At 37.9% G+C, this 10,808-nt stretch overlaps 2 protein-coding genes across 3 annotated transcripts; both read left to right on the forward strand.

Annotated features, from left to right (window-relative positions):
* Positions 1-486: 486 nt before the first annotated feature.
* On the forward strand, positions 487-3,049 carry LOC122027376 (syntaxin-132-like). Of its 2 annotated transcripts, none has more exons than XM_042586325.1 (13): positions 487-705; positions 819-929; positions 1,083-1,139; positions 1,274-1,322; positions 1,402-1,490; positions 1,598-1,671; positions 1,799-1,841; positions 1,915-1,975; positions 2,051-2,076; positions 2,158-2,235; positions 2,334-2,414; positions 2,512-2,577; positions 2,674-3,049. In XM_042586325.1, the coding sequence occupies exons 1-13, from the start codon at positions 688-690 to the stop codon at positions 2,830-2,832; spliced, it is 912 nt and encodes a 303-aa protein (XP_042442259.1). In that variant the 5' UTR covers positions 487-687; the 3' UTR covers positions 2,833-3,049. The 2 variants fall into 2 exon arrangements, with proteins under 2 accessions (XP_042442259.1, XP_042442260.1); XM_042586326.1 differs by having other exon boundaries at positions 822-929.
* A 908-nt stretch (positions 3,050-3,957) lies between these two features.
* Positions 3,958-8,308, forward strand: LOC122027954 (autophagy-related protein 18f-like). Its single transcript, XM_042586968.1, has 9 exons — positions 3,958-4,063; positions 4,210-4,812; positions 5,074-5,538; positions 5,609-6,031; positions 6,143-6,379; positions 6,464-7,252; positions 7,337-7,500; positions 7,630-7,895; positions 8,008-8,308. Exons 2-8 carry the CDS (start codon positions 4,645-4,647, stop codon positions 7,754-7,756), a joined length of 2,373 nt encoding a protein of 790 aa, XP_042442902.1. The 5' UTR covers positions 3,958-4,063; positions 4,210-4,644; the 3' UTR covers positions 7,757-7,895; positions 8,008-8,308.
* The last annotated feature ends 2,500 nt before the right edge of the window (positions 8,309-10,808 follow it).

Below are 10,808 nucleotides of genomic sequence, written 5' to 3' on the forward strand. Positions count from 1 at the left end.
AATTAGAATGCTATCAATATCTCTCAGATAAATACAATGATTTATCTAAATATTAAGAAGATGGCTTCTTTTTTTTTCTTTTAAATGCCTAATCGTTTTATGATAGAATGAACTCTGTAAATTAATAGCATACTCATCTAATTAAATTTAAAACTAAATTTTACATTAAAATAAGTCATGTGAGAATACACTGAACTGCCAAAAACAAAACTCTTTACATTCTTCTCCAACGATAAGATCAAGGTCATTCATAGGCCAGACTGTATAGTAGCGGATGTGAAAATTCCAGTAGCTGGCATAAGGATTCTTGGATGTTTCCTGCAGTGTATAGCCTTTTTCTACCAACGATAATGTCGTATTGCACCTAATCCATTTGCAGGAGTTGTCTTTTGCTTTCTCTGTTCACAATGCTATCATGTTTTTTGTGTTGTGCCAGCTCCGAGTACTATTTTCAGAAGCATTCAAATGTCTACAAATAAAAAACTCTTGATCCTAAGAAACTTGTCACTTCTCAGTTGGCGAAGATCACAAAGTCTAAGCAATGTATTTCAACGCCATGGCAAGCTTGATCCTTTGTCTTCTTCCATTCATGCTCATTCTTAGGCCAGCATTATATCATCCTCTTTATAAAGGACATCCTTCAATTGTTTTCCTTCTTTTTTGATCGTTTCAGCTGAAAATCATAAAATGAATGACCTTCTCAAGGTACTCATCTCTTTCTTATAGAGAAGAAGACCTTCGTTTTCCCCTTTTAGAGCTAGCTAAAAAAATGTTTGCATTAGTTTTTGGTGCTTCATTATCTTTCATTGAAACTGAAGGAGGACTCCTTCAGAAAGGACTCTCTCATGGAGAGCGATATTGAGCTAGGAAACCAGTCTGGTAAACTCAAAAGTGCACCAGATTATGGAATGGATGATTTTTTTGATCAGGTAATAATTATTTAAAACACTAAACTTGGGTTTTGAGATTTTTCTTCCTTTTTCAAAAAAGAGGTATTTTGATATCTATAAATACTACAATTGAGTTTCTATGTATTTATTTCCAACTTTTTTGTCATCTTGCTTGTTCTTTTTTATTATTAGGTATCAGAAATTGAGAAGATGATAGACAAGATCTCCAATCATCTTCACAAGCTTCAGGTAAAACCATCAGGTCTTTATGGTTTCAGTAACTGTAATATCACCCTGTGTTTCAGTAATTAAAATTGCTGTATAATGTATTCATCAGTAAAAGAAAGACTTGTTAACTAATATTAATCAATCAAATGAACCAGGAATCAAATGAAAAGTCCAAGGGTGCCACTAGAGCATTTGCGATGAAAGGTAGCGAGCAAGTTTATTTATATATCTAATTGTTTGTTATCAACTACAGATCAGCTATGAATTAAACTTACTCTTTCAGAGATTAAACAGCAAATGGAGAAGGATGTCAATGAAGTTGGAAAGATTGCCCACAAAATAAAACACAAATTACAAGATATCGACAGAGATGTATTATTCTTTAAAAAATTATTGATGCAGATAGCTCTGTGTCATCTGTCTTTACAAGCATCATTTGAAAAGATTATGATAACAATCTTATTGGTTCCATTCTCTAGAACTTAACCAACAGAAATAAGCCCGGATGTGAAAAGGGAACCGGTGTAGATCGATCGAGGATGGCATTGACTAAGTATGTTTTAACAAGATGCATATGATGATATTTATACACACAACTTAAATTGATGTGTTTTAGATATGAAAATAAAAATCCATGACTAATGTTTTCTCTCATTGTAATCATTGATGTCCAACTCCAGTGCACTTAAGAAGAAATTGAAGGATATAATGAATGACTTCCAGGTACTTGTATTAACATACAATTTGAGGTTGGCTACTAGTGTGTAGAATATTTGATTAAAGTAATTTCTAGCAGATTTTGAGGCAAACTATCCAGAATGACTATAGAGAGGCTGTTGAAAGAGGGGTGTTCACAGGTTTCATTCTTTCTTCTTTTCCGACAAAAGTACATACATAGATTTAATATTTCTGAATTTTTCTAAATTTGGCAGTAACTGGAACTCGACCAACTGACGAGGTAAGCATCATCGCTATATGCTATTGGAAAATAATCATGCTGGATATATAGACTTAGACTGAGCTTCTCATGCCTATGTAGGTGATTGATCACCTAATTGAAACCGGAAATAGTGAGCAAATATTTCAGAAGGCAATTCAAGAAATGGGAAGAGGGCAAGTATGTTGAGTTCTCTATTGAGTACTAACTATGAACAAGAACATTAACTTACAGGTAAGTTTTTTAGTTGTTCAGAATATTATGAATTTGTTCTCCAGGTAATTGGCACAATAGAGGAGATCCAAGAGAGGCATGATGCTGTGAAGGAGATAGAGAAAAAACTACTAGATTTGCATCAGGTAATTGTTTCAGAATAAACGAATAAATTGCAGAAAATTCAAATAAGCTGCCCATAAGATTTCTTCTTTTTTCTTTTCGTTTTCTTTTGGCACATAGGTGTTTATGGACATGGCTGTATTGGTGGAGGCACAGGGAGAGATCCTAGATAACATTGAGTCTCAGGTTTGTCTTCATTTATTCAGGCCATGGATAGAATTAGTTTTTGTATCATCCTGATCTTGGCACACTGTTTATATAATCACAATGCCAACTCTACAGGTATCCAACGCGATGAACCACGTGCAATCTGGTACAGATGCTCTGCGGATTGCGAAAAACCTTTCAAAGAAATCAAGAAAGTGCATGATAATAGTTATAATCATCTTTATATTAGTTGCTGCTCTAATTGCGTTCTCAATTCTGAAACCATGGAAATGATCGTAAAGCAAAGCAAAGTTTCACAGACAGTTTTATCTTCCAGCTTCAAAATAGAAAAAAGGAGGAAAACCAGAGTATCTCATTTTTTTCTTATTTGGGAAAACAATAAACAAGGCTTCTAATATTTTTTTTCATCTGATTACTGTACAATTTTGAGACTCGACTTGCTTTGAGTGTCAATTATGGATTGATCTTAAAAAAATAGATCAGGACTCCAAAGATTTCTAATCAAGCAAATCAACCATTTTAGGTCAGTGATGCAACTTCTGTTGGTAAAAGATTTAAGGTCCTTTGAGCGACTGACAAATAATTAAGTCTTTGTTTCTGAATTGTCCATATCAATCCAACAACTATTTGAAAGCCAATAAATTTGTAATTAGGGATGAGTATTCGATTAAAATTGAATCTAACCGAATCATATCGAACTAAATTAGCCGAATCGAACTGAACCAATTTTTTTTTTTTTCAAACAAATCGAACCGAACCGAGCCGAATTTTCAATAAATAAAAAAAAAATTAAATTTAAATCTGAACCAAATTAATCAATTTTTTGAAAAAAAAAATCAAATTTATGAATAAACCAAATCAAAAATTTAAATTGGATCGATTTAATCCAACTTTTACCCACTCCTATTTATAAGACAAACATCAACCTTTTGAGCATTTTGTGGGCAGTTAGCTTGCAGTGAGCAGTTAAAAGGCAAGAGAGACATAATGGCCTGGCAGCGTCACCTCCACGACAGAGTTTTTCCGAATTAACACTTTCAAATATAATATTCAGGAATTATAATGATTTTTCATTTAATTCTTGATAAGATTGTTTGTTTTTCAATGAAGGATGACAAGGAAAGATATAAAAATATTCCATATAAATACTTTTTTGATAAGATTTTTTTTCCTTCTATTTCCGTGTCGCATAAAGAAATATTCCCCTGATATGCCTGCCGTGATGATCGGCGATGACGGACACCAAGCCCTGAACGGCGGATGCATTGTCGGTGGTTGGCACAATGCCAATCCTAGCGGAGTGCGAACGAATCTCGGAGTAGATTCCAAAAATCCACCTCCTTAATCTTCACGTTCTCGACACGGTGACGACATCTCTGAGTCAACCTTCCGATTCCTGCCTATTTATCTTCCCAAGGTCAGCAATTCACTACGGCACTAAAAAACCAACAATTCAACGCACAGAAAAAGACGCTGTTTTGTTTCTCGAGATCAAAAGAACAAGGTGCACCAATAACTCATTTTACTTTTAATTTATTCCCATTTGTTGAAAAGTAGTATTTTCATTAGCATCGCCCGTTTTAGACGTATGAGGAATATTATTCTTAATAAGTTTCTATCATAGTAATTAATTTAATTGAAATTAAATAGGAGCGGTAGTCAGGAGGGAGACGTGAGCGTGCAGCTCATTATGTTTGGTTATGTGTTTACGAAGCGATTCTTTCTCCGCCTCTTCGTCTTCCTCGTCTCGCCTTAAGAAGAAAGATAAGATTTCCATTTCCCTTCCATTCGCCTGCAGTGTTTCAGGCGATCGCTTCCGGTGATTCAGAGAAAGCTGCGTTTTTTTTAGCAGGCTTCCCCTTTTCCGCACGGGAATCATGTTTGTGTATAAATTAAAGACACGGTCTTGATTCCTTTCAATTGATTATATGATTCTCTTTTGAGGAAAACATGAAGGTCTTGTGCACTAGTTGCGGTTAGCGTGTTGTTTCTTGTTGACTAAAAAAGGGAAGAAAGGATCAGCTTTGGTTGTGATAGGAAGCTATTGCAAGGCTGGAGCATCTGGGTTCTTGATCGCCTGAAAGTATGCTAAGGGATCACCAAAATGGCAGAAGCAATGGGTCATTTTCAGTTCGGTCTTTGTCGAAAATTGTGTCTTCTGGTGCTTCCAATCTTGCATCCAGTGTCTGCAAGACTGGGGCATCCATCGTCTCTTCGATAGCCAACTCTCAAGATCACTCTGCTCATGATCAGGTAAACACATACAGACTTTTTAACCTGTTAATCTTCATTTTTTGGAAAAAAAAAGAGACAAAAGTGAATATACTCAGCTCAAAATTGGTTTCTGAGGAAGAGATATCATAGCCTACATTGTAAGGCCTGACTAGTTCCACATTGGAATTGGAGTGCCATTAATTGATGCCCAAAATAATGAGTCAATTTCCCATCTGACCTATGCTGCATATTTATTTGATTGAATATGTCTGTACTAAGATTTTATTGCTCATAACATAGGTGCTTTGGGCTGGTTTTGACAAACTGGAGTGTGAAGGTGATATCAGGCAAATTCTCTTGCTAGGTTACAGGTCGGGTTTCCAGGTTTGGGATGTTGAGCATTCAGATGACATAAGTCAGTTAGTATCAAGATATGATGTTTCTGCAACCTTTCTGCAAATGCAAAAGAATCCAATTGAATCTAAGGGGATAATCGATAAGTTTGCAGATCACCGGCCGTTGCTGATTGTAGTCGGAAATTCAAATGTTTCTGCAAATTCTAACAATTATGATGGGTATGATCCACCTTTCAATGGTTATGCTGGTGGTTTTGGTCAGGAACCGAGCAATGACAGTTTCTTGCTGACTTTTGTTCACTTCTATTCCCTGAGGACCCATGAGTACGTCCATACCTTGAAGTTCAGATCAACCATTTTCTCTGTCAGGTGCAGTCCTCGAATTATTGTTGTTTCTCAAGCTTCACAGGTAGGGATGATCACCTTAACTTTTGTTATTTTCAATCAAGAGGTTTATTAAGCATCAATTTTACATGCAGATCCATTGTTTAAATGCTCTCACTCTGGAGACAGAATATAGTATCCTTACTCATCATGTGGTTTCAGATCGTCTTGGTGCTGGAACTGTAGGATATGGACCAATTGCAGTTGGAACCAGATGGTTAGCTCATAGTGGAACTCCAATTGCGAATTCAAGTGATTGCCATATTAGCCATCAAGATATTAATCCTGCCACAGTAGCTTATTCAGATGATAGTCCGGTTACAAATTTTGCAAGAGAATCTAGTAAGATGCTCGCCGCTGGTTTGGTGACTCTCGGAGATATTGGATACAGAACAGTTTCCAAGTATTACTTAGAATTAATGGGTGTGAATAACATTCCAACAGTGAATGGAAACTCCTACTTAGAAAGGGATGACGACCTGCATAGGGATCCTGCAGAGGTGGAACAGGGTGGGATGGTATGGTTCTGTTTGAATGTTCTTTCAGTTTGAATCCTTTATGATTGTTCATATCGAAAGACACACTGAAATAGTGTGTAATTTGTGTTTTCTTTCATTTGAATCAAACAGGTTATAGTTCGTGATATTGTTTCTAAATCAGTGATAGTGCAGTTCATGGCACATAGGAGTCCTATTTCTGCATTATCCTTTGATCCCAGTGGGACTTTGCTAGCGACTGCTTCCATTCATGGACATAATATCAATGTGTTCCGTGTGATACCTACTCTGCATGCAAGCTCAGGGGAGTCATATGCTAATGGAGTTTGCATCCATCTCTACAAGTTACGGCGAGGCATTACTAATGCGGTAGTGAAACATTGTTATCGCCTTCTTCTCTTCATTGCATATGCTGAATTTGATTTCTTGAGTTCATGCACCTTTTTACATTAGGTTATACAAGACATCAGTTTTAGTGATGACAGCAACTGGATCATGATCAGCTCATCGAGGGGAACTAGTCACCTATTTGCGACTGGTTCTTCAGGAGCTGCAAATATTAGGTTCACTAGGAGGGATTTTGCAAATTCCAGCAGTGGAATATCTCTGGCAACGAAAACAAAACAGTCTGTCTCTTTATCTTCAAAGTTTTGTGAACAGAACCCCTCTTTATGTGGAAGCCCTGTAACATTATCAGCTGTAAGCAGAATAAAGAATGGAAATCCTGGATTAAAGAATGCTGTTAGCTGTGTTGCAGCATCTGCTACAGGAAAGGTTAATCCAACACTTGGGGCCATTGCTTCTGTTTTCCACCATTGCAAAGCAACTCGTCTTCATAATAATATCAGCTCACTGCGGACAAAGCACTACCTGCTCGTGTACTTTTCCGGATCCATTATACAATATGGATTACGTCCCAAAAGCAAGGAGGATTTTGACACCAAACTATCAGCAGAACCTGATGCTGATTTAGTTGTCGATGCACTTCAGAAATGGGACATTCGTCATAAGAAAAACATGAGAGATAGATGCGACGACTCTGATATATTTGGTGAGCATGGTGATAGAGAGTATGGTAAATTTTCACGAAAAGGGATGAAGAGAGGAACCAGTGTGTATCCTTCTTCTGTTGGGACAGATTTTAATCCCATGCTGATTGCGAAGGAAGCTCATCACTCGTACATATCTGAATTTGAGTTGCATGTGCATGAGGCACCGTTTCCTCTATGGACAAAGTCTCAGGTAAATCCACTACTGGATAGTTTCATATTCTTGATATACCATACTTGACATATCTTCATTGAAACATTGCATATGGCTGCATAGGTTCAGTTTCAAGTGTTGTTGGATCACCATTGCAACGATAAAACTAAGAATTCTGTTGGTGAAATTGAGGTTGAAAGAATCCAATGCCGTTCAATCAAAACTAGACTAACAGATCCAATACCTGTTCTCGAGACACTCGGTTCGTCGACACTGCAGCAATCAAGGTTCAAGCCACTAGCCTTGGTGCTTTCATTTATCATTTGACATATCCCTCTTTGTTACATTGCTGCAGTTTTTCGTTATAAGCAGTATGATAAGATATTTACTCTGAATAAATCTTCTTATTGTTTTAGGGAAGATGACAAGGAGAACTCACCGCTATCCCGTCAGACGTCTGAATTGTTGGAAGATGCAAACGTTCATGCAGACAACTTGAAGAGCAAACTAGAGTTTGTAAATAGCACCATTGGAATCTCCTAGTGTACAGCTGTTGAAATGACAATTTTAATGGATTGAATGTGAGCTCTTTTCAAGAGAAAGTGAATAATGCCTACTCGTTCTTTGTCCAAGAATTAAACTCTTGATGAGCCCCAATGAAGTTGAAATTGTTGATGATCGAGTATGCATGTTCTCTCGTCTGCTCTGGTCAAATTTGATCGGGCCTTTCGTTCTTTGATCCTTCTAGTGTTGGGTGATGATCAATTTTGTCAAATTTTTTTTTTCTATTGCAGCAGCTATCTGTTTGAGATGAAGTTTGGTGATCCTGTCTGATATCGAGGAAGAAGGCGTATTAACTAGGTGGCTTTGATGTTGACTGCGTGAAGACTCCGAGAAGGAGGAACTTGGTGCTACGATCGATCCTGTGTGTCAAAAAGAAGAATTGAGAGAAGAAAATGTTAGTCACCGGACTAGGAAGGGGTCTTGACGCAAGCATATCGATGCTAAAGTTAGACAGAGAGCTGAAAAAGAGAATGAAGAACAGTAAACTCTGATAGCGAAGTTTATCTGTACCTGTAGGAGGAGATCCCTTATATAGTACTCCTTTCCTCTCTATACAAAGATCGATGCATTTCTAGAATAGGACCAACCAATCTGGCACATTGCGGTCTTTCTCGAATTATGTCCACCACCTCTGTGTTTACAGGGTGGAACCTTCCACCGTACGTGATCTTGTTCTAAATCGGTGAAGCTGATGAGCTGGCGACGCGACTTTGTTGTTGACTAAATGAAAACTCTACGTTGTCTTGCAATACAGCGAGAGTTAGTGTTAAGCTAGGGAAGGGGTCCTCGACATTGACCCTCCGACACTCAAATCAATGATCCGATTAAGATAAGAGAACAGTCAAAGAATACTGTAGTAAAGAGCGTGTGTCAAAATGTAGCATTGCATACTTTCGCCTGTAGAAGGAATACCCCTTTTATAGTGTCCTTATTGCATTATGCATGTATCTCAAAGTATTAACACATTTTCTCAAGTTTTCCTAAGAAAGGACGTGCTATAAAATACTCTTAACACCTTTCATTAAACGATAACGCAAATCTCTATGTTTTGACAGTCTAGAAACTTCTAAAGGACAATTTGATGGTAGGATATTCTCTGTCTTTTTTTAGACAAACTTCCAAAAGAGTATGTAGGTCCAGCTGTAGGCCGACCGGCCACCACTTAGTTGGGATATTGCCTGCTCGGCCTTACAGAATGCAATCAAGAACTCGTTCTTTACTTGACCCTCATTTTACTAAGGAGGCGTAGTATGTCTGATCGGCTCCCAGGTTCGATCGGCCCATAAGTTCGATCGGCTAGGGTGGTGAACCAGGTAAATTAGTACTTAGCTCCAAACTTCATTTGCGAATTACGAAGGATGACCGCTCGGGTGGTCCATTCTTTGCCCTTCACATCCGATCGGCGTTGTGAGGCCGTTTGCAAGGACCGCTCAACCAACCTTGCATAGTCAGCAGTTTCAGGTTCGTCCGACTATGTGACTTTTACCGTTTGACTTTGACCTCCATGTCTGTTGGTCTTTCCTACTTTGACCCACTTTTTGGAGGGCTCATCTTTATCACCATATCAGTATGGATTGCACATGACATATTCCCTTGATGCTCTAACAATAGTTACATAAAATGTTTAAAAAAAAAAATTAGGCCGTTGGGTTGATGGACCACTAGTACGCTTTGATGGTAGGCTGGCCAAGTCTCTTCTAACGTTTGGTCGGACCTCACTCTCGCACGAGGTCGGGTCGGACAAGGAGTGTTTACCATCCTAAGGACTTGACGCCTTTGAGGACTCGACCTCCTCAAGGACTCAATTCCGAATTATACTAAGATGACTCGAGATTCCATCGAGCCGAGGGGACTCATGATCCAATCGGTTAAAAGGTCCGGTTGGCTGAACTACTCCGCTAAGTCATGCAACCATGCTAGCCTGAGTGTTAACTCTTTCTTGACTTTGATCACCACATCAACCGTCTTTCTTTACTTTAACCCCACTCTAAGACCCTACCTTATGTTAGGATGTATACTAAAAGCCTAGCTTTTTGTATGAACATTTATTTTGAAATAAAAATCACATTGGTCAAATGTCTGCATTTAGTTAAATGCAGTTGTCCATTTAATTTATATTGTAGATAACATTGTGTGTGGTGTCACACAGAAGATCATGTTGTCAGTTCCTTATAAATTATAAATAGTAGCTCACGACCAAGATGGATTGGGACAAAATATTAGAATGGTTGTAGTGTAATTTGGTATTAGTTTGTCTTGACTATAAAATTACACTAGTACACTATGTGTGTATTGAACAGGATCATTTGAGGTTATTTCTTTTTATACTGACTACATAAAAGAACAGAACCTCTGTTATTATGGATGTACGTACTCTTAATCCTGATATAATAACAAGCACATATACTTAGTATTTATTTCTTTAATTTATCAATGGATGAGATTTATTTCGTTAAATCAATAGGCCCGATAAGTTGAGAAATAATATTATTTATATGGTGTGTTGTTGATTATAGAAGGAAACTGTGTCCTAGTAATCTAGGTTGATGATGTCCCCTTGAGAAGCTTATAAGGATTGTCATGTAAACCCTGCAGGTGAACTTAGTTCAACATGACAATAAAGTTGAGTGGTACTACTCTTGGAACTAGATATTAATTAAGTGAGTTGTCAGTAACTCATTTAATTAATAGACATTCGATATCTTAAACACAGGGAGACTAACACACTCATGATAAGAAGGAGCCCATAATGTAATATGAGATTGGTGAGGTAGTTCAATAATAACTTTTTAGTGGTATGAGTTATTATTGATGAACTTGAGTTGGGTGTTCGGGTCGAACACAGGAAGCTCAAGCTCATCGGGAGACTAAAACCAATTCCTCCTCTCGGTCCATGTTGTAGCCTCTATAAAGCCTTATATCCACCAAGTCCACTTCTTACCCAAGTAATCGGTCGGACACATCCTTGCTTGGTGCAAGGGGGCCGGCCAAGTATTAGCTTGGAGCCCAAGTAGTGGCCGGCCAAGCCTTG

This window comes from Zingiber officinale, chromosome 10A, assembly GCF_018446385.1.
Source record: "Zingiber officinale cultivar Zhangliang chromosome 10A, Zo_v1.1, whole genome shotgun sequence".
NCBI lineage: Eukaryota > Viridiplantae > Streptophyta > Magnoliopsida > Zingiberales > Zingiberaceae > Zingiber > Zingiber officinale.

Excerpts from the sequence above, each read along its gene's own strand:
- LOC122027376 (XM_042586325.1), top strand. Across the intron at positions 930-1,082 it reads TGGATGATTTTTTTGATCAG|GTATCAGAAATTGAGAAGAT; the intron begins GTAATAATTATT and ends TTTTATTATTAG. Across the intron at positions 2,236-2,333 it reads AAGAAATGGGAAGAGGGCAA|GTAATTGGCACAATAGAGGA; the intron begins GTATGTTGAGTT and ends TTTGTTCTCCAG.
- LOC122027954 (XM_042586968.1), top strand. The coding sequence starts at position 4,645 with ATGCTAAGGGATCACCAAAATGGCAGAAGCAATGGGTCATTTTCAGTT. Across the intron at positions 4,813-5,073 it reads ATCACTCTGCTCATGATCAG|GTGCTTTGGGCTGGTTTTGA; the intron begins GTAAACACATAC and ends CTCATAACATAG. Across the intron at positions 7,501-7,629 it reads TCGACACTGCAGCAATCAAG|GGAAGATGACAAGGAGAACT; the intron begins GTTCAAGCCACT and ends TTATTGTTTTAG.